Raw genomic sequence first — 22,362 nt, 5'->3', positions numbered from 1 at the left:
CCTTTCGGTTCTACGAGTGACAACATGCTTGCCATGGCAGCGACCGCTTGCACTGGAATTGAAATTACTACAACACAAGGTCGCTTCAGCCTCGATATTTACGGTTTACTTCGGAGGAATGCTGCCCAGTTTATGAAGCAGGGTAGGAAGTCGGGAGCTGCGCCGAAATGCTTCGGCCAGCCGGAGGTAAGAAGTAGCTTCTCGTTATGACACTGGTAACAGAATGTATAATGCCCATCTCAACCCCGACTAGAATCATTTTCTAAATCGACAACGACGATCACCTGAGTGGGATCTGGTGTACAGCTGAACACCGACGCAAAACTCAGTCGGCACCCACCACCGGCATCACAGAAGTACCAGGGCTAGTCCAATCGCTAACAGACCATACGTCCGCGGTCGCTGCGCGCTCCGGCGACGGCTGCGAGGCCGGCGTACCGGGCGAGCGTGCCCCTCCAGCCGCCGGCGGTGGGGCTGGCCCACGGCGCCCGCTGCCGCGCCGGCTGGCAGTCGGCGCTCACTCCTCTCCGGCCACCACCACTGGCGGCAGGCGCTCTCTGCCACCCCGAGCCGCCGACACACACGGTCCTCACGGCGCCCGCCGCCGCGCTGGCCGGCAATCGGCGCTCACTCCTCTCCGGCCACTACCGTTGGTGGCAGGCGCTCTCTGCCACCCCGAGCCGCCGACACACACGGTCCTCACGGGACGGACGCTGCGCCGGGACACAGCTGACAGTGGACCGGGTGCCGCAGCCACTCAGCACGCGACATGGCGGCGTCGGGGTCACCGAAGGATCCCGGAGCACGGTGAACTAAGGGGGACCATGCAGCGAGACAATGAACGCGGCGGCTGCCGTGGGACGTGGTGGCAGTCAGGGGGATATAGCGGCAGACCGGGGACGCGGTGGCAGGCGAGGCGAAGGAGCGTGCACGGAAGGTGGTCCCCGGTCAGGGAAGGAGTTCGGCGGCGCGTGTCGGTCCACTGCCGGCGGACATTTGCTGACAGGCTCCAGTTAAGGCTGCTGAGGCGTGGTTCAGTACCGAGGCCCGGCCTCTGAACCGACTGGTGCCGCGTCCACGCATGCACCGCCTGTCACGCCTTGGAATGTGCAGCGCGCCGGGTTCGTTGTTCCAGCATTTAAGAAGGAATGCTCAGTACACGAGAAACGGCATGAACTAATGTGATTTTGAGCGCGCTTCTCCAACACGATTTCAGAAAATTTGGATACATCCACGTTGGTTGAAACCGCCGGACAACCGAGCTGCCCCTCCCCCGCCCCCTCCCCCCGACTGCTGCCGGTCCCGGTCGGCAAGCTCCGCCAGCCGGCCCTTGCACTGTGATACGGTACGCCGCTGTCGCCGACTCCGGCCGCCACACAGCGGCAGCTGGTAAGCAGCACCGTCCCGGCGCAGAGGGAGCAAGCCGTGCCGACTCCCTATTGAACGTTCCGTCCACGTGTGGTGTCATTTCGGGTCCGGCACCGACGTCGACAGCTTTGTCCTTGTTCCAGATGTTACGGTCGCTCGGCGCAGGCGCAGCGTCAGCAGTCGCCCCTCCCCTCTCCCTCCCCCGCCCGGCTCGTCTGGCCGACTGCACGCCCCCCGCCCCACCCCCCGTCAGAACGTTTGCGTCACCGGCCAGACACGGTTCAAACGGTCGCCACTGCCGGCTACGCTCCCGGCCCGGATCGCAATCGTCCATCACGGCCAATCCCACCCCGACATCACTGCAGCCCTCTCCCCATCCCTCTTTCAAGGCGGTACCAGTGTCACCGGCAAACGTCCCTATCAAGATCACCACAGGACCGGTCGGACATTTCACCAGCCGATGCGCGCGTTTCCGCGTGCAACGTCCGGGCGCTGAACGGCGGACGGACGGACGGACGAACCTTGTGGGCGAACTCCTCGGCCTTGTGCACCAACTCCTCGGCGTGCTCTATGGCGTTGTGTGCCATCTGGCTGAAGTCCAGGTCTCCCGTGGACTCCTCGCGGTTGATGACCTGGTCTACCAGCTCGTCCTGAAACACAGTGCCGGCACGCGTTTAATGTCGTGCAGCCACAAAGCACACACACAGCGATCGGAGCACCTAGTCTGCGCTTGGCAGCAAATGAGCCCCATGCTACAAAACGCGCAGTCGTTACCACAGCTGGCATATTTCCACTCACACCTATAACTGAACACCTCTGTGCTGCCATGCCACTTGTACCTGCAGTGCACAACAGCGCGTGTATGCCTCGTCCGTCACTCGTCCCCCCCCCCCCCCCCCGTTGCTCCGTAGCTGAACGCCCTCGGCCCAGCCTCGCCGCCCCCATCTGACGGTGTCGGCCGGCGGCCCCGAGCGGCCCGGACAGCGCGCCGACTGTTGGACAAATACCACGCTGGCCAAGACGACCCCCACGCCCTGGGGTCTGGACTGCACTGGACCCTGCGGTGGTGAAGGTCACGGCGTCTGGCAGCGCCACCGACGGAGCACGCATGGCGCAATTCAAAATTTGGGTTGCACAAAAAACAAATGTTTATTTCTACCCGGCAACAATATGATTTATTATATTCAATGCAAGGGTGGATTGAGACTCTCGCAATTGTCGTTTTAAAGGTTTCGTTGGTGTTAATATTACAATTCAGTCAGATGATAATTGGGAATAATGAACTATAATTATCAATCATGAATTATGAATTATGAATATGGATCAGTCTGCTATACTTCCTCGTTTGATCCGGTATCGAAATGCGAAGCCCTAGCACATATTCTACCACGGCCTGCTACGCAGCGCGCAAGGTCAACGCCAGCTGACTGAGCCCTGTCACCCCGCGCGGCCGCCAGATGAATCTCCTACCCTGCAGCACCAGCTGCTCCGGTGGGCAGACGCCCTGCACGCACCGGCCGCGTGCCGGGGGGCCCCCCCCCCCCCCCCCCCGTCGCCTACACGACCGGCCCCGTCGTAGCACGAAGCACCGAGCCGCCGACAGGCGCCGCTGCGCAGGCGGAGCGGCCGACCTCGCCAAAACCCAGCGTCAGCCAGTGGTGCCGCCCGCCCGCCTGGCCCCGTCGCCGCAAGCAGCACCGGGCCGCCGGCCGGCGCCGCTGCGCAGGCGGCTCGGCCGACCCCGCCAAGACCCGGCGTCAGCCGATGGTGCCGCCCGAGCGGCGGCCGCTGGTTAGCCTGGCCAGGCCTGAACACGTCTCTCTCGGTCTCGGGCCGCGCGCGGCACTGCGCGCACACGTGTTGAGCGCCGGCAGCGGGCGCGGCGCGACAACTCTTGTGTAGCAAAACAACCCATCAGCGGGCTACGGCTGGATGCGGCAGGTTTGGTGGAGCGGCTTCAGTTGTTTTTTCACACTGGTCAATCGAGCTCGGCAACGTCTGCACGGCTCAAATGCGCCAAAGAATGCCTAAAGCGTGCAAAATTTCTGACCAGACAAGGCACTTCTTCCCCAAAATCAGTGCATTTGGCCCCGCGAAATCGCGCGGGCTACTCGTAAGTTGTGGGAAAAGCTTGTCAGGGTTTCTCAGCAAAAATATATGCAAGAAATTTATGTGCACTCCCAACGTTGCACAGCTTTTACGGAAGCGAGCAAACGAGCAGCGTACCACGGCAGGCATTGCGCGTGGCAAAATGGACGATTTCATCGGTAAAAGATACAGGCACTACAACAATATAGACATCGAGATTTTATTGAGTAGTTGAATTCAACGCTTTCTCCCATCACATAACAATGATGATACACGGCAAGGTCCTGTGCACGTAAATTACTATGAAGCCGTTACAGTCGCACTCCAGTGGTAGCGGTATCATCACACTTACCTTTTTCTCCCTTTTGTTTGTTTGGTAATAAATGCAAATGTAGTTCTCTCTACAGCCGATTTCTTGGCCGTAGTTTAGTTGGTAAGAGTTATGCTTCAATCAGTTCTATAGTTTGGGGTGAGACGAAACAGTACATTGGAGTGATTGAAATCGGCCGAGTAGTCCATTTTCAAGGTTTGTGGCACTCTACTCATCTAAGCTGGAGTTCTGGAACCGAACCATAAGCTCCTTCAGTTCCAAACAGAACTACAAACATGCATAGAGAACTCAGACTTGGGCAGAACTGGGGTAATATTAGTAAATTTGTTGACACCGCGGCAGTCTTTCCGCTTCATAATGACATTATAATTGTTGGTTTACGTCCATTCTGGTTTAACAGCGCACCACTTGCTGAGGCTATATTGCACCCACGATAATGGTTGGTTGCCTTTTTGTAACTACTTCCGCAAAGCCCAAAGATTGACAAAGATTTGAAATCATCGTACGATTCCCGAAGAATGTCCATGATCCAGAGGCAATGTGGCAAATGTAATGAAAAAATTAGTAAATGTTTTTAATGTACATTTTAAAGCTTCGGTGTTATCCACTTTCATACAACTGGCATTCCCATACTCACGTTTCATGTGGAATGCTCAAGAAAGCGTCAGTCCTCTGCAATAATGGCACTATCATACAACGATGGCAATACACCACCGTCAATATTCAACGATCCATTGACACCATTGAAAGCCCGCCATTACGGAGGCATTGAGGATGTGCGGTCAAATTTCAGCAAAAAAAGTTGCCTGTCGTGGTTTTCGAGAAAAACTGGTTTCATTATTTCCGTGCTTCGGTAACTCCGTTTCATTTTGGTAAAATGGTTTAAACCTGGAACACGCGAATTGCGTACGGTGACATGAAAGCGCATTCTCCGAGTGCGCAATTTTTCATCATCGCATCTTCAAAACATCCACGCCGAAATGTCACAGGCGTTGTCAAATGGCAGCTCCTGCAATATTGGGGACACCATTTTACGATTACCGTCTAAACCAACTCCTGCTGGGCGACGAGAAGCCAAAATTTATTATAGAGGGCCGGACGCTAGTCCCATTAATTCAAAATACGACAGCATGAAACCTGAAGCGATAGGGTGTAGAAGGGAAAAGGAAAGCACGCTGACTGACGCCGACAATCCACAGGTCCGAGCAGACCGACGGATGACCGGCGACACGAGGGATCGGGTAATGGCGGACTGGGAAAGAGCATGCCACGATCCCAGCTGTGGGAGGCGTTGGCCGATCTCAGATGCGGTCGACACCTGGCGAGCGAAGCACACACTGGCTGAGCCCGAGCGGCGGACGGGGCTGGGACGGAGGGCTTACGCTGACTGAGCCGCGACCGTGGACCGCGAGGTGACGGTGGCGGACGCGCTGCACGCGGTCGGCCGAGTGGCGCCGCCAGAGCCGGCCGCGGCGCCCCGCAGGCGGCGTCGCTGCCGCGGGCGGCTTGCCACCCAGACAAGGCCGAGATCCGCTGGCAGACACGACCACGCCGGTTCAGGACGGGCATGGACGGGACAGGACCAGGCATACCGCGGCCGACGGTGACTTAGAGCTCAGTACTTCCCGCGTTGCCGGTTTTGTTGCCCACATGCACGCTTCCCGTAGTGGGTGAGAATGGTTGCTGCATTCAGCAGCCGTCACTGCCTGGTGCGGTGGATATGCATTGTCCATCAAAAACATTCAGAGACTAAAAACGCAAAGTAACATCCATGTTTTCCGGTGAGGCAAATCGCACACATCGCACGTCGCATGATGTTTCATCAGGCTTCACCCATGCTGATCCTATGCTGATTACCACCACCCTTGTTCACAGCAAACGATGGCATGCCAACCATCACTACTTTTTCGAGACTACTGCTGTCGTCACAGGCCACCTTACCTCCAAGGGATCGTAGGATTCATCCTGGGGCGTGCTTGGGAGGGCGTGACCTCCCTCGCTGCCCTCGTCTTGCTCCAGCAAGCGAGACACCTCGGGCAGTTCGAACCTGAAAAGGAAACCACGTGTTCAGCAACAGTACAGCGCAGATGTACAGAACGGACTGTCGTGTGTTCCGGGCTACACTGGCTCACGCAGAGCACGCCGACCCGAAATAAGTCGCCACGGCGTTGTACACGAACTCCAGACACATTAAATGACATAACTTAACACGTAAATCACGTAAGTTTTGACCACATTTAGTAGATGGGTGGCCGGTAATAAAAAACAAACAAAAAAAAACAAGTTACGCTGGCAGCAGGAATTTGCCACATCTAAACACAAAGCGACACGTTTGCACTTCGACGCGTGGTTGGCACAACCAATCGCCAATTATAAGCCAATTCCAAAAAAACAACACAACGCTCACCACATGTAAAAATAAACAGTACGGAAAATGAGGGACCGCCCCTAACGCTGCAACCAGAAGCGCATTTGCGAATGGCTACTCTATATTTACGCGCAGGTAAGAGACCACCGATTTCACGCACGATTCGCAACAACTGGGAGATTTAGCACTGAATTGGAGGCAAAGCTTACAGCTGATGGAATCTGTCGTTTCGCCGTTTCCATACACCCAGACGCGAGAGAAAATTAAAACATCGCATCCCAACCGTTCGCTGCACCTCCGTTCCAAGGAAATCCCCCGTCAATAGAAAACGGACAATGGAACCCCACGAATCGGTTCCAAAATCGGTACGTTCGCGACTGTCAAGAACTAAAAACGGTACAAATTTGTGCGGCGTAAGCGTCATAAATATTACGCGCACAGGTCGTTTCGTGATCAAATCTGTATATACGGATGCAGCCATACCGATACAAGCTGCAGCATATGTCTACTAGAGATCCAAAGTATTTCAGTCTCGTCTAACATACCTGAGATGCCAAAAACCAAAACGGCAATCTATGCAACCCTTTAACCCAACAGCTGAGACGCCAAGACATAAAGCGGCAACATATCCACCTCATTTTGCCCATCGCACGCATCACCACTGCCCCATGCGCAGAAAAGCTTTATAAAATTCAAACCGAACGTCGCATTGCATAAAATAATCGCTTCCCGGTAACGCCTGCGAATTCTTGCCGCGCGAGGCGCACCGCTACACGCTTGATCTAAACAGGTTCGGATTTAGCAAACACCACCGGTTGACTAGAACAGAGCGGCGCGATTACGCCACATGCCGCGTGCAACGAGAATGTCGAAACGCCGAATGACTGGCGTCACAACCGCCCATTCCGGTCTGGCGGCGCATCGCCAGACACGCACGGAGGTCGCTTGACCTCGACTGCCGGGCCGACCTTGAGGTAGGTGGCGGAGCAGGCACCGGGTCCCGCCGCGCCAGAGAGGCACCGTATCAAACCAGCGCTCATCGCAGCGCTATAGGCTAAGCCAACGCGGCAGTTGGTATTTGGAACGGAAGCCGCGATGCGATGGAATTGTCTTGCCCCAGACTATGGCTACATACGAACAATGCGGCGCCTCCTAATACGTATGCTATTTTACTTTTTGCCAGTCACTTTTTACGATGGGACCATTTCCGCAACATTCGGCTTTAAACCTCGCTAGCACATGTGGACAAGACACCTGTATAAGACCACCGCACAGCTGTCCCCAGGACTATTCGACGCATCGTTATGAAAAGGGACTAGGTCGGTTTCACGCGTTTTCACATCCTATCGCAGCGGCGATCCGTTTATATCAAGAACACTGCTAAAATTTGCATAAAAAAACCATCAGCCGGCGGGACTATAAGGACGTTCGGGCGTTCAGGCCAGCACTAGGTCAGTGACTGGCCAGCGTGAAGAACAGCATATATGCTTCGCTGCTGTTGGCGCGGTGTATGCGGATGGGCTGGACGCTGAGACTGTGTTTAAGTATGAGCACGAGCATGAGTATGAGTAAAAGTATGAGTATGAGCAGGAGTATGAGTAGAAGCATGGGTACCAGAGTATGGCGACAGGTCGAGGCCAATGGCCGAAACATCCTCAGTGCCTTGCGCTTGTCTCTGTGCTGATCATGCGGCAGCAAGAGCTCTTTCAAGTACGCTACAAGGATGCGTGGGAACCCCCGAATCACGAAGTTCATGGGGCACTTTTGACGCTTCTGGCACAGAGAACACGTCGGCTTTACTTCTCCGTCAAGCACCCTCTCCCTTCATAAAAAAGATCAACGCAGTCCTGCAATCGCACAAGGCCCTTCATCGATGGGATCGGCAGGCTTTGCCCCTCCTCCCCCCCCCCCCCCTAAAACGGGTCAAACGTCATGAAAGTGTGGTGACACACCGTGCACCGCAGCGTGGACTTGAGTAGTCCGACAAACACGTCAACGAAGTTCAAACTCTCCAGGGACAGGGAATGCTTCCTGGCCTCCAGCGATTTCTGGCTGGTGCCGAGGCTGTCATCGATGCGGGTGGGTGTGAGCTTGTGTTAGTTGTTTACGCGGCTCGCGTCCTCATGCCAGCTCTCCAGCAGGCATCTGAGAAACTGTGTGCTTTAAATTCGACTGTTTAACCTCAACAACTTGCCACGCCGGGTAACGGATCTGGCCCCGCTGGTAAAACTTAACGACGAAAAATTTGAGAAATTAGCGCTGAGGGGAGTCAAGTTCCTTGCCCGCAGGATCTTACGTTTCTGTGTTCTAACAGTTTCGGTGGTGTAAAATGGTTGATGAATCATCATGAATGTTGCCAACCTTCGTGGTCTTCCTAAGAGCGTTCGAGGTCAACGTCATATCATGTTGAATAGTATTACGTCAACCTGACCCCCTCCCCCCCACACGCACAAATTTCATCATCTACAGAAATGACTGCGACGTATGCGTGATGGTGAGGGGTTGCTCAACATTCAGGTCACAGCATGTCGAGATTTCCACACAAGCCAGGGATTGCCAGATTTTTCAGCGTGGCACAGCCATTGCTGAATGGTATTAGCCCTCTGATGTCACAATGAGAGGCTGCACCTAGAATACGCTCCTTGTGTTCAGAGAACGCAATATGGTTGACTGCTGCGGTCTCTTACGACACGTTTGGTGATGACCTCCCAAGAGTTCATCACCAGAGAGCAATCCGAGATTCGATCCATTATGGCATTGTTCCCCAACATCACCGGTACGTGTCTATACTTTGAGTGCAGGTTGATGAAGATTCAAAGGTATGTAAATCAAGGAATATGTCAGATGAGTCTGTGGCTGGTTTGTATTTCAATGGCGCAATGTCAAAACTTTTAGTCTCCTCCGGAAGCAGCAAATGCTGCAAAAATAAAACTTCCTTCTAAATATAAATACGTCCATGTGTTTTGAAATGCAGGTACGCATTTTAACTGTTCAGGGAGGAGTGGGGAGGGCGTTACCAATATTGTATTCGTTCCCATCAAACTCGGATTCCAAAACTCAAATACTGATCTTGGACCGACGCTCACTTATCGGCGCACCGACAAACGCGCGGGCTGCGATAGCACGCGATGACCTTCACAAAGCCTTGAGCTCAAAACGACGTGGAACAAAGACTCTACGTTGAAGGCCATGCCCATGAGGGTCAAAGTACATTAGGGAACGCGCCCAGGTAGTGTTCAGTAAGAAATGAAGTGGATCCATGCCGCCAATGCATTCCGGTAAACACAGCGTGACACGAACCATAACGTGGGCTGTTCCATACGGCCCTACTAAGAACACGACACATGAACTGAGCTGGTTGCACATTCAACGCAAAATTGGCGTTCGAACTGCACGTCAAACAGGAGGGCTTCAGTGGATGCTGGCAATCGCCAAGCTGACGACTAAGACCATCGTGGTTCACGTTTTTGTAAGAGAAATACTTTTTTGAACGCCGCATTGACACCTCGTTCCTGTGCGGACTCGGCAGATATCAGTCCCGCTGAAGTAAGAAAACGCGCATGACCAAGCCAACTCTCCGAGTGGAACTTGACCCGCACGTCGCGCCTTCTGGGAGCCCCTGCTGGTGTTTGATTCCCGCTATCTTCACAAAACGATAACAGAATCTTATGTCACTACACAGAAGTGAGATGACGCCTTGGGCCTTGGCTTTACATCCAACCTACATACGAGGCAAGAGCCGAATTACCCAGTGTACATTTCACAAGTAAAGAATTTCTGAAGAAACCCAAGCCTGGCACGGACACAATCTTCATCCGTCTCGTGCTCGCCCCGGTGCGGGGCGGCACGTACTGCACGCGCCATCGCCGTCCTCCCCTTGCTGGGGCGGCGCGGGGGCCCAGCAGATCGGGCCGGGACGGTGGCCGTGACGCGCAGCGCGCCATCCTCTGAGCCGGGACATCGCAGGGACTCCCGCCTCCTCGCGGCCGTGGATGCCGCACCACGTCATGGGGCGGGTGCGCCAGGGATGCCCCGTCGCCTCCCCGTGCAGGCCCGAGCGTCGTGACGCATCGGGTCAGGTCGCGCCGGTGGCCGCTGATAGAGCGGGTTCGGCGTCACCGGTCGTCAGTGAGGCGGACCGTGCTCGGAGCCGCGCCGGTGGCCGCTGATAGAGCGAGTTCGGCGTCACCGGTCGTCAGTGAGGCGGACCGTGCTCGGAGCCGCGCCGGTGGCCGCTGATAGAGCGAGTTCGGCGTCACCGGTCGTCAGTGAGGCGGACCGTGCTCGGAGCCGCGCCGGTGGCCGCTGATAGAGCGAGTTCGGCGTCACCGGTCGTCAGTGAGGCGGACCGTGCTCGGAGCCGCGCCGGTGGCCGCTGATGGAGCGAGTTCGGCGTCACCGGTCGTCAGTGAGGCGGACCGTGCTCGGAGCCGCGCCGGTGGCCGCTGACAGAGCGAGTTCGGCGTCACCGGTCGTCAATGAGGCGGACTGTGCTCGGAGCTGCGCCGGTGGCCGCTGACACAGCGAGTTCGACGTCACCGGTCGTCAGTGAGGCGGACTGTGCTCGGAGCCGCACCGGTGGGGTCGCAGTACACCGCCTGGGGCCGCCACAGGCACCGCCGACACGCCAAAACACACTGCTGTGCAGCGGTGCACGGATAACAGCCGTCACGCAAACGATGCGTCACCGAGTGGTAGACATGACCGTGGACCTCCGGTTCACTCGCGCTTGAGCATCATCAGCAACACAACTTGTACAGCGTGATAAAGGTGGCTTCTGCATCACAACGTTAGCATTTGATTTGGTGACAAAAGCAGGCGGCACGTAATCCAATGTTCTTATTCCTTGAAAAAAATCCTCTGGCAATTCAACAAACATCTCACATTATCCGCTCAATCGACGGCCTTGTTTCATGGCTACGTCGTCACTGACTAGTACTGAGAACAGTTTTGCACTGCGGTTGCTCTTCAGCCCCAACCATGTCTGAATTCCTCACGCTAAACTGTCCTGATTCACATCGATGCCACGTCAGTGAGAAAGAAATTCAAAGTACGCCGCAATGCAAAGAGCCTCCAGTGTTTTAAATCCAAAAATGTGGGTAGACATCCACACCAAGCCACATCGATTTTTGGTCTCATTTCAGTGTTCAGATCCTTCTGAGGTTTCACTGGATCCATAAGTTGCATGACAATTAGCCATGTACTTGCACGGAGCAGCCGGCAAAAAAAAAAAACCAATAACAATAGTTGTGGCAACGATGAAAACCCAAGCATTCTGACCCCACCTACCCATCTCACGGTCTTCCCTGATCTGGAGATAAGCATGGATTTGGACTTTGCGTTTGTTTACAAGGAAGTCGTATCCTAGTTTTTGCAACTTGTATCAGACCACGCCCACGTTGCCAAGCAGTGTTGGCATGGCAGCAGCCCGTCTCATCCGCGCGCTCTCTGACCAACTCCGAAAGATTTGCGACGCGCCAGCGGTGTTTGGGAGTCGTTTCTTGTGGTTGTCGGAGCGAGCTGTGCGACCGTTCCAATGTCCTATACTCGTCATATCAGCGAGAATGACCTTAAGCTACTGGTTTTTCGGCATTGGGAGTTACTATGATGAAAACAATGGGATAATAACCGACCCCCAATATACCAGAAAGTGCTACAGTTTGACGACGTTATTCAGCAGCCATTGGCGTGGGTGTAGGTAACCATTTAAATGAGATTGGGAAGACAAATCACGATTGAGGGAACAAATACAAGGCAACCGCCCCCCGATACACGGTTGGTTATTTTCCACATATAAATCAGTGTCATATGGACAGCTGTGAGAAATGGAGCCAATTGACATTCAACATTCAAATAAAGAAAACACTAAACTCTGCCTCCGGCCAAGTTGAAACTTAGATATCTGTTTGAGGATCAAAAGCTCAAGATTCCAACTTACACGTAATATCCGTAACTACGCATGTGCCAGCATCAGAACATTCCGAATTACGTACGTAGTGCGCTGTTAGTTACCACTTTATAATTATCGTAGTGCGCTGTTAGTTACCACTTTATAATTATCGTAGTGCGCTGTGTGTGTGCGTGTCATTTGATGCATTTGTGATTGTTTGAATCAAGGAAGTGGGTATGGAGGCAGGGTCCATGGGTGTCACGGCACTCCACGCTCTGAGAATGCTGAATACTGCTATTGCACGGTGTGTTTGCGTTGTGTCTGTTGTATGTCATGCCATTTGCCTTGTTTTTCCAACACGTGCTTTCTGAAATATTCAAAACACACTACTTTGTCAAAATGTTTGTGTAATAAATGCTAAAAACAGTTTGCAAAAAACTACACTGTTTGCACACAATGCGAAAATGGAACCATCATCCCACGAATTCGACGAAACGTTATTAACATGTATCTTTCTTGGCCCTATATGGGGCAATTGGAGTAAATACGCGGCGAGCACAACCCAAGTTAGTATACCTTCTTACAGTTCAATGTATACACACGCACGAACGCACGCACGTACGCACGCACACACGCACGTACACACGTACACACATGTACATACACACACACGCGCGCGCGCACATGTAGCCATTAATTTCCAGCTAAAAACTCAAAAGATGCAAGTGACAAGGTGTGCCAAAGCGTTGTAGAGTTGTACGACGCTATAGGAGGCGCCGCCTACCCGCCTCCGTTCTCACGCGCTTGAAAGCTAGATTAGTGTGCTGATGGTGAGAGCGCGAGCGAAGGGAATATTTCTGTACCTGAGAGGCTAGAGCTTACGGTTTTCCGGCAACAAGTATATTGCGAAGTAAGTTAATGGAACGCCGTTAGTAGAGCTGACTGGCAGTAGGCCAGCCCAGTTCCTCACGCACGTCCGAGACACGATCAAACTTGCGACGGCCGAAGATAACGCGCAGCTGCAAAGTTCATAATCTTTAGGAGGCGTTGTGTGCTTTTCTCCGACCCGTTGCCACAGACAGCAGGGCAACAGCGAACGTGCGAGAGGCTCTTATGACACACGTGAGGCAGCCTGATGGGATACTGTCGCGCTTTTTGACGATACGTGAGAGCCCCAGGCGCGGTGTTCGTCGAACACTACGCCGAGGATCCTCACGATGGGACGCTCACACACTGCGTCCTTGCAGAACCGAATGGTTATGGGAGTCGTGTCTCGACAATTTTGACGGAAACCATAAACTATAAGTTGCATCTTACCAGTAATTACCTTCAGACCGTGGAGTGGAACCAGACATCCAAAGACTCAAGTGTCTATTCCACAGTAACAGTGAGCTGTGGGAGGGTGTCTTTTTCCAGACATCAAAACTGGTATCATCAGCCTACTGGAACACGTGCGCGTCAGGGCCAGTCGACGCGCCGAAAAACACCAATAAGCAGCACAGGGTCATGCCGTTGGCTAGTATCTGGAAGGGGCTGGGTACAGAGGATCCTTTAAATACACCGATAGGATTGGGCAGGGGCTCGGAAAGGTGTCTGTTGCCACGGCCACGAGATTACAGCTTTGGCCATGTCTAATACGTACAAATGCTGGCTTGTTTTCTTAAGCTGTTAAAAATGCGGAGCTTTGTTCCTCTTTCCACATTGGGAAGCGGAAGCAGAGAACCAGGCGATACAAACGAGTGAGAGGGTGTTTCTATGACGCGGGATGCTGGAAATCTGATTTTATGAGGAGAACGGCTGAACGGCAATAATCATATCGTGCCTACCGCACGCTAACTTAATGATAATTGGCAACATCAGGGTGATAAGCAAAGAACTGACAGAATCAACGACAAAAATACAGGTACTCGAGCAACATAGACCGGTATTGAGCGCAGAAAGGCATCCGATGCTTTAATTTCACTCGGAAATAAGCTAAATTTTCTCTGCCCAAGCTTCTGTGCATTTCCTCCACACATAAACAAGTCGGGGACGTGGTTTCGCTAAATGAGTTGGGGAAGCTGGGCAGCGAAAAATGACAGCGCACAAAAAAACGCAGAAAAAACAAAACCGATTTCTCCCGGATTTGGCCCAATGTCATCCCAAAGTTGCGGGGACTGGACCCAATCTGCGGGAGACCCTCTTCACTAAATAGAAACCAACACCCTTGAAACGAGCGTTGACATCTTGGTAAAAATGTCGGTGTTTAAGCTCATTTACGTCTACCTGATTCAGCTTCGAATATACATGCGGCGCGTCTCCAGCATGCGATACACCATCAGGGACTTATTTTCATGTGTTTCCCCGACCCCCACCGTTGCAGTAACACAAAGGGCTAGTGGCGCTTCTGCACATGCGCAGCTTTGGGCTTTTCCCATAATTGCAGGCTGTTGCCAACGGAAGCGCTGTGGAGCCATTACGGGGTCGATGAGAACCGGGCCGGCCTGAGTCCCGTTTCATAATTGTTATGGGGGCAGTCACCGGCTGGACCCAGGCCGCGTGACGCCTGGGAGCGCCCCTCTGTCTGAGCACACTTGTGTGACGGACCGCACTTTCGCGGCGCGGCGCCGCATCGCACAGCTCGCCCGGCAGCCGTCCGCCGCGCTGCAATGCAGGTGTGTGGTCCACCTGGCCCGGTGAGAGAGGGCGCGGACATGGAGCCGCCAGCGCGCCAGCACCTGAACCGCGGCGTGAGCAGCGGAAGCGCAACACCCTGACCGGCCGGCCGGCTGACGTATCTGGCCCAGCCTGAACCACTGGCTTGTTGAAGCCCGTCAGCCGAACCTGTCGGGCTCCTATTGCGGGATACGAACACTGAAGAAATCAACGCACCCATGGTTAAGCGCTTCTCACCAAAGTCCTGAGATATTGTTTTACTTCCCCCCCCCCCCCCATTTCGTTTAATGGTAAGTGAGATGCTCCTTACAAAAATTCTGCAAAATAAAAATGCAGCAGTCGCTTAAGGTTACCGGATAACCTTATTTATCTGGTATTCAAGTAACCCCATGCTTCCCTTTCATTGTATTTCCTGCCACTTCGCAGAAAACGTTAACTTTTGCCCCCATCAACGTTTAGCTCATGATTCATATCCAGCCACGCATTAAGGTTTACCAGTTTTTACCGTTTTTAATCGTAGTGACAGAAAACAAACACCGTTCAACTTAGATTAAAAAAGTTGCTATGTGCAACCAAGGTTGGCTGCGGCTAGCCGGTTTTCCGTCGTGAGTCCTAGCATCGTTTTTACTTTAGGGTGCAGAGTGGGAAATCTTCCTGTCTTCCTTTTGTCTTGATGCATTATGAAATCAACATACATTTATCCCTGGATCTCAAGAGCAGACTTCTCAAGATCTTGACAAATTCCTGTAGGCATTGCCACAGAGTAACAGTAGCCAGACTGATGCTTCGGTAGTATCTAACTACTCTGTAAACTAGGCGAGTCTTGCAAAGGGAGCGTGTATATCGACTAAGTAGTCGATTTACTGATTTACTTTACGTCTCCCTTGTCCTGCACATCAAATCTCATTCAAACTACCCAAAACCGCATTCCTATGTATATCGAGTCAAGTTTACGGTGTCACTTTTGCACATGCGTGTTGGCCTTCCTATTTAATCGAAACAAGGCTGACGCGCGCCTCGACAAATACTTTTAATCCCGGACGTTTTGAGGGTTGAATGAAGGGATGTGCCACCCACGAAAATTGAAGGTGCAGACCATTTGCTAGCATACGGAATCAAGTCACGGATTTAATTTAGTAGCTTCTGCCCCCAAAGTTTGACAAGCCTTCCCAAACAGGAGGTTACGCCAAGCATCTACCCCAACAAGATCCTGTTAAAATCCGACATGGTTTGCAGACCGGTCCTTATGCATAAGGGTCGCGCAAGGGTGCCACCTCCCAAAACCTACCGGAGGGATCAGGTGAACAGATTGACCTGACCTATCCCCAAAAACTGACTTCTCCCCGGATTTCGGCCACCTAAACTGGCTTCCTCCATGTTACAGCAAAAACAAAACTGTTAAAAATCTTCATAAGATTCAATTGTTCTGCGGGAGGAATTTCCATTGCTTGCCTGCGGAGGAATCACTTCCCATTTCAAGTCAATGAGATCTGCCGTTTTGTGAACCCTTAGAATGGGGTAAAATTCACACAAAGCCATCGTAGTAAACCTTAGTAAGGGATCACTGTTCCTGCCGCGGTCAGTGACCGTGTTGCATAACCACCACAGCCACGACTGTAAGACAAGCATACCTGGGGTTGGGGAACACGTGGGTAACGAACTCTACACTTTAAAAACTGTTGGTAACTGCAGTCGATTGTTCTTTATCCCAATCCAGGTCATATCATCTGAAAAAATTGTCCAGCATTTGCAGACTGACTAAGCATATGAGCGGGTTCAAACAACAAAACATGATATGCCTAGAAAATGATTTTTGGCACGAAATTAACATGATACTAATAAGGTGTGAGACCTGCTACCTAGCATGTCACTAGGTTAGTATGATTGCTCTGCATTTATTTGGCCCAGTATTTCTTTTAGAAACCAAGCCCGTGTTCTGAAAGCGAATTCACTCTTTTTGAAAACATCCGTTTGTGTAAGTCAATTTCAACGTCCACAACACTACCGAAACAAGTGTATTAACAAACAGCGCCCCACATTTACATGATGGGTTTGTGCGCACCATTAACGCACGGTTCGAATCCGTGGCACGTATTTTATCAGTTCCAACTTCCGCGACTGGCCGACCGAGTCGACTAACGGCTTTCCAAGGCAAGCAGGCTACTTGAAAACACTAACCACGGTCAAGGGCCCAAGGACATTCTTAAGGTTCACACTCAGCGTTGCTGACGTTGACGACTGTTCCCAGACAGGACTTTGTTCTTGATTCATTAGACGGTCGTCAGCGCCATACCGCAATGCGCCGGTGCTTCAGCATCCGCCCACCACATCCGGCAGATCCGCGCAGCGCACGGCGACATGGCCTCCACACCACCACGTCGTGACTTGCATAGAAAGACGCTGCAGGCCTTGTCTGATGATGCGGGGCCCGCAGCGTCAATCCACCAACCAATATCACACTGCCGAGATACCCGAGCCTACGTAAAGACGCCAAACGCAAACCCGCCAGAAGCTAATGAACCCAATGTAGTCGTCGCAGTACCTCAGTTGGAGGAGTGTAGGATTTGCTAGTTCCCCGCTTTAAACGCACGGGTTCGCATCGCAGAAACGGAACTGATGTGGTCCGGTTAGACCGCTGATGGGGAAACCGGCCACGACAGTCAGCTGACGCGGGGCAGCGGTGTCACGACAGTGCGCGGCATGTTGCGATCCCATCAGGAATCGTCCGTCAAACTAAAATTGTTCTAATGGGGCAGTCGGAGCAGTCTGTGTAACACGCCTCGCTTAGCAGGAGACCTGATTCACAGAACACGTCCACCACGTAAAAATCCAAGAAACACAAAATATGCAAGTTCGGTTGACACAATGTGCTCCTTGCCATTATATGGACCGGAAGTCAACAAGTTTTGTGTACAATTAACGATGATTCAGCTCAAAGAATGGCAAACTTGGTAACAAAAGAAGCTTGTTCGAGATGGCACCGACAGCAAAAACGCTCGTTACTATGTCAACAACTGGTATCGCCCAGACGGTAAGCTGACGTCTCGGTCTTCAGTGACCTTCGATAGTTTTCATCTTAATAAGCCTACACAGATCGTTTGCACAGCATGGGACCGAATAAAGGCGCAAGCTGTTGCACCCCATAACTTTCAGAATCGTCCCATAAACCAAGACCGACCTAGATCACATTCGGAGGGACATTGCAAACCCTGTGAGATATCACAGACGACATTCTTTAACGAATTCGGCCGAACGGCCGTGGATGCCCGACCCGGATTTCCCAAGCTTTTAGTACACACGTTGGCTTGGCAGAGAACCGTTCGGACACTTCGGTAGTTCGATACCACGAGCAGTGTGGGACAAAAGAATGGATGAACAGTCCACACAATCCTTTCCCCAAAATCAAAAGCATAATTTTCAAGCAATGCACTGGCAAATGACGGGAGGGCGTCACACTGCAATGGTGTTCCCCAGGATTTTCATTTATAGAAAAATAAATAAATTATGGGGCACTTAAGACAATGTCGACCAGGAGCAGGCTCCAGACACTGTGTGTGGCTTCGCATTCACACCTGTTTGCGATACGAATGTTCTTTTCTGAGAATGGGTGCCTGATGGCAGCATCCTCACATATGCAGCCGGTGGCACTGCGTGGCAGCAGCTCAGCTCACCTGTCTAGCTCAGAGAACTGTGAGAACTCAGAGACTCGGCGCCTGTGACAGCGCAGTACAGCTTCAGGCTCCATCGGCGCATACTCAATCACATCCTCGGGGTTGGCGGCCGCGGCCATCGTGCCTGCTGGAGAGCAGAGCCAGTCAGTAGCCAGCCCCAGCTGCCAATCATAACAGAGCATGGTCAGGGGAATAACACAGATGTTTGGGTATGATGATGACTGCAGAACACTGACATACCAAACCTGGAGCACTACCAACAGGCATGAATTTGCACACTATCAGGACTGATGCCTGGAAGAAGTAACTGACAATCTGTCAATTAATTTGCCAAAAGCTTTTTTCAGGACAGTGCATAGGTTTTCAATCAGGCACAAAATGTAGCCTTTCACAGCTGTGCAAGTTGCAGATAGCTGGTAGCTATAGCACATAGCTGTACAGGTTACAGGTACACAGCTCCAGAGCTCCTTTGGTGCCTATCCCATCAAATACTCCATGAACTATTAGTGAGTAATACTGTGCATAACAAAAAAGTCACCAGCTGTGGTGCCTTAACTGAGCCTTTCCAAATGATGGAAATGAATTGCTAATTCAGCTCATCATGTCTATCAGATAACAATAAATCTGATTTTGAAATACAGTGAAAGCACATATAAGCCCTTTTGGCAAAATGATTCTCTTGAAATTTCATCAGTATATTATATGCATTTCAGGCTATAACCCAGTCATCATGAGAAGTGATGACTTGGTCCTGAAAAAGTGTCCTAACACTTTGGTCCTGAAATTTCAGTTCAACAGCACAACTTTGTGGCAAGACTTAAGCATGTCAAAATCTTCAGCATGGTCTGTCCTACCTTCTACCCTCATCTGACCTTAAATAGCTGCTGCCACTTCAGCATGGCACCGGTTTGGGTCAAGCATAAGCTAGGAGACCCTGCTTCTCAACAGATGCAAAGCTCTACCCTCACAGAAAATGTTGATGATCATTGAAGAGCTCTGGTGAAGTATGCTATCACAAATGGCCATGCCACACAGCTGCTATTAAAAACATCTTTTAGTGGCAAAATGCCACAAGCACACCCATTTTGATACACAAATCTGATATGGCACCAGCAAATGCATAACAGACTACCATGGTCCATGTTCTTTAAAACATCTGGGCACAGTTGAAGTTTCTGTACATAACAGAGAGAATGTCTATATGCCAAGTGACTGATAAAGTGTCATTTGGCCATGGGAAATAATATTTCTTCAGCCATGGTGACTAATTTCCCCTCTCCCTAGAAAGGAATTATGTAATAGGTTGGTAAGACAGACAAAGCATTTCAAAGTTTATTCAGCAGACAGTGAGTTGTCTGGTATTTAACCATAATTTTCAATTATCAGAATTCTAGCTCTCTGGCAGCCCCCACTCACAATTTCTTGGCACTCCCCCACTACCCTCATGCCCCAAACCTAGCTAACTGCCCTGCCCTACTCATTTGTCCAGGCTGAAGCACTTAGATGCTGGGTTGACTGCTGCCTAGTTAGTACCAGTTGGTTGATCCCAAGCAATGAGAGGGGTAACAGGCAGTGAGTCCCAGGCCAGGGGTATCATAGTATGACAAAATATTGACATCTCTGCCACCCAAGTGGCAGAATAATGAAACAACAGAGAGGCCTTACATATAATTACACCTCAACATGATGTGCTGTGGGAACATTTAGTGTAGCTGCATTTCTCTTCCATGTCAAACATTGAGGGTTGAAAAAACTTTTGCCAGAACCGCAGCAGACAATAATGGAAATTATGTGTTGCTCAGAATTTAGGCTACAGATTTACAGTTTGATTTAGTCTGACTGAGACAACTCAGTGCATTCGTTGACCGTTGGGGTCCCTCCGGTTGTGTATATGTACTTACTGTTGCACTTAGTGCGCAGCTGGTAGGGCCTACGGAGGTATGCAGGGAGCTGGAGCAGAACTTTTTGAACAAACGGATCGTTTACTTCCACACCTCTGAACAAGGCTGGCCAGATTCCATTTACCAAAAACCAAACGACCACAACTGAACACGTTACCTTCCGGAAAAACTGTTCATTACAACAAAGGCTCACTGCGACGCATCACCAACCGAAGAGCCTTGAGCCCACCACCCGCGCACCCTACCCCCACGCACTCCGGCTGTAAATGCAGCGCACAGCGATTGCCAGATGGTTGGCAACGAAAACAATGAAAACAATGTCGCGGAAGCTAGCCAAGATTAGGCCCAGATTTGGCCTAGTCCAGATTTGGCAGCATAAGCGTAGGGATTTCAATACGTACACGAGGAGGTTTAGTACCCTTTGTTACTAAAAGGGGAAATATTTTTAGCACCGATTGGTAGTCAACCGCGCCGAGTTTCGTAGCCATTGATACTAAGCAGCACAATCGAGGAAAAGGAAGGCTCATGTAGCGGAAATGTGGTAAACTTAGGGATGAAAAAAGCTCGCGAATTTGCTTTTGTTTTACGGGAATAGAAAAATTTGGCTTTTTTGGGATCCCAATATATAGTGAGTTGCTCTTGCAGGACGGTAGGGTCGTCGAGATGGTGTGTTGGTCAGTGGGGAGTATGGGGAGGCGGTTTGGAAATGTGCCGACAGCAACTTACAACTTTTCTCTTAATTCACGAAAGAGCATGATTTGCTTCAAAGGCGTAAGAGCGTTTCAAAAAGTGGGGGCCAAGCTCAGGGCGTAATTCAGTAATTCTTTCTGGAAAGTAAGCCCGATGACCGGGGAGCGGCGCGCGGTAGAGATGGAGGTTGTTATTGCTCTTTATTCAAATGTAATGGCTGCTATGCCAGATATGCATTTAGAGCTGCTGTTTCTCACTGGTGCACAATCTTGCCTATTCAACTCACCAACGTCATTCAGCAAATAAGGCTTTCCATCTTCCCAACATTCTTCCTCCATTTTTACATTCCCTTTCCTGAGGAGGCGAAATTCCACGAGTGGGTAGACATTTTTGGTTATTGAGGAACCATCCACTTGCAAAGGATAGATGCCAAAATACGGCCAGGACATAGGCTGGTGAGCATTTTTGAAAGCGAATCGATGGCTCACAGTGCGACAGATTTTTCATGCGCCTTAATTTCGCTAGCTGTATTTTAAGAGATAAGACTTGTCGCAGTCGCAGACGGGAAAAAATTCGTAGGCTTGAAACTGCAAAAACATATGACAAAAGCCCTGAAGCTGGAGATTCTCCTTCACAAGCCAAGCCACAGAATGAAGGTCCATCTGTTGTGCGTATGGGCACTAACACTCGAGCGAGTATCTTAGCAGCAAAGGTTTATTCGACAGTCACTGGAGCAGCGATTGGCTGGACCGCCCTACGTCCCCGTCGCGGCGTGAGACAGCAAGCGGATGTTAGCAGAACTTGTCTGTTGCGCTGACGAAAGGCATATAAGACATTGTGAAACAATCCGCCAAATGTAAGGTCTTTACGACGTGGAATTATTTCTTTCGGCGTGAAGAACTAATTCAAACGGCAGGAAAGGATTGGAGGTACAGCTGGCGGAGTTGACGTGACAAATTTCAAGTGAAACCTGATTCTGCATAGGGCACGGTGACATCTAGGGAATTGGGCGGCAGGCGCATTTTCAGTGGCGCCGCCTACAACTTTTATGACGCCACCTACGGTGTTGGCGCCGTCTACGGAGGTGCCGCTACCTACAGGTAGCGCCGTCTACACATCTATCATATATTCCTTATTTGGGCTCCGCTACTGTCCGCCGTCGGCTGCCACTGCTCTGGCCCGGCTGTCTCCCGCATGACTTACTGCGAACTGGTCGCATGGCTGCTTTGTTGCATATTTTTGGATGAGCATTATTGCTAATTGGTGTGTAAAAGATGTGTCGGACACCTGCAACAGTATCTTTTCCGGAATATCTTCGCGTACACCCTGAGGGAAGCTGCCTGCCTTGGGTATGGATTGGTCCAACGGACATTCAATGGCCTCTCGCTCAACGTAGCCGG

General features: G+C 51.5%; 1 protein-coding gene and 1 long non-coding RNA gene across 3 annotated transcripts in view; both read right to left on the bottom strand.

Moving 5' to 3' along the window:
- Positions 1-20,502, bottom strand: part of LOC119107184 (adiponectin receptor protein) — a 31,864-nt gene extending 11,362 nt beyond the window's left edge. Inside the window, exons 1-4 of one of the 2 annotated variants that reach the window (XM_037230572.1) lie at positions 20,273-20,502; positions 18,372-18,498; positions 5,729-5,834; positions 1,890-2,018 (exon numbers count right to left, since the gene is read on the bottom strand). In XM_037230572.1, coding sequence (XP_037086467.1) covers positions 1,890-2,018; positions 5,729-5,834; positions 18,372-18,490 — 354 coding nt within the window. In that variant the 5' untranslated portion in view covers positions 18,491-18,498; positions 20,273-20,502. The remainder of the gene's footprint in view (positions 1-1,889; positions 2,019-5,728; positions 5,835-18,371; positions 18,499-20,272) is intronic. The other variant, XM_037230573.1, reaches the window with a different exon arrangement.
- On the bottom strand, positions 3,190-5,255 carry LOC119107185 (uncharacterized). Its single transcript, XR_005095218.1, has 3 exons — positions 5,170-5,255; positions 4,425-4,459; positions 3,190-4,015 (listed from the first exon to the last, which is right to left on the bottom strand). It is a non-coding gene; the product is annotated as an uncharacterized LOC119107185 (long non-coding RNA).
- Positions 20,503-22,362: the final 1,860 nt, after the last annotated feature.

Source organism: Pollicipes pollicipes, unplaced genomic scaffold (assembly GCF_011947565.3).
Source record: "Pollicipes pollicipes isolate AB1234 unplaced genomic scaffold, Ppol_2.1 Scaffold_6686;HRSCAF=7923_pilon_pilon_pilon, whole genome shotgun sequence".
Classification (NCBI taxonomy): Eukaryota; Metazoa; Arthropoda; class Thecostraca; order Pollicipedomorpha; family Pollicipedidae; genus Pollicipes; species Pollicipes pollicipes.
Note: the sequence above shows the minus strand (reverse complement) of the source record. Positions and strands in the feature narration are given on the sequence as shown.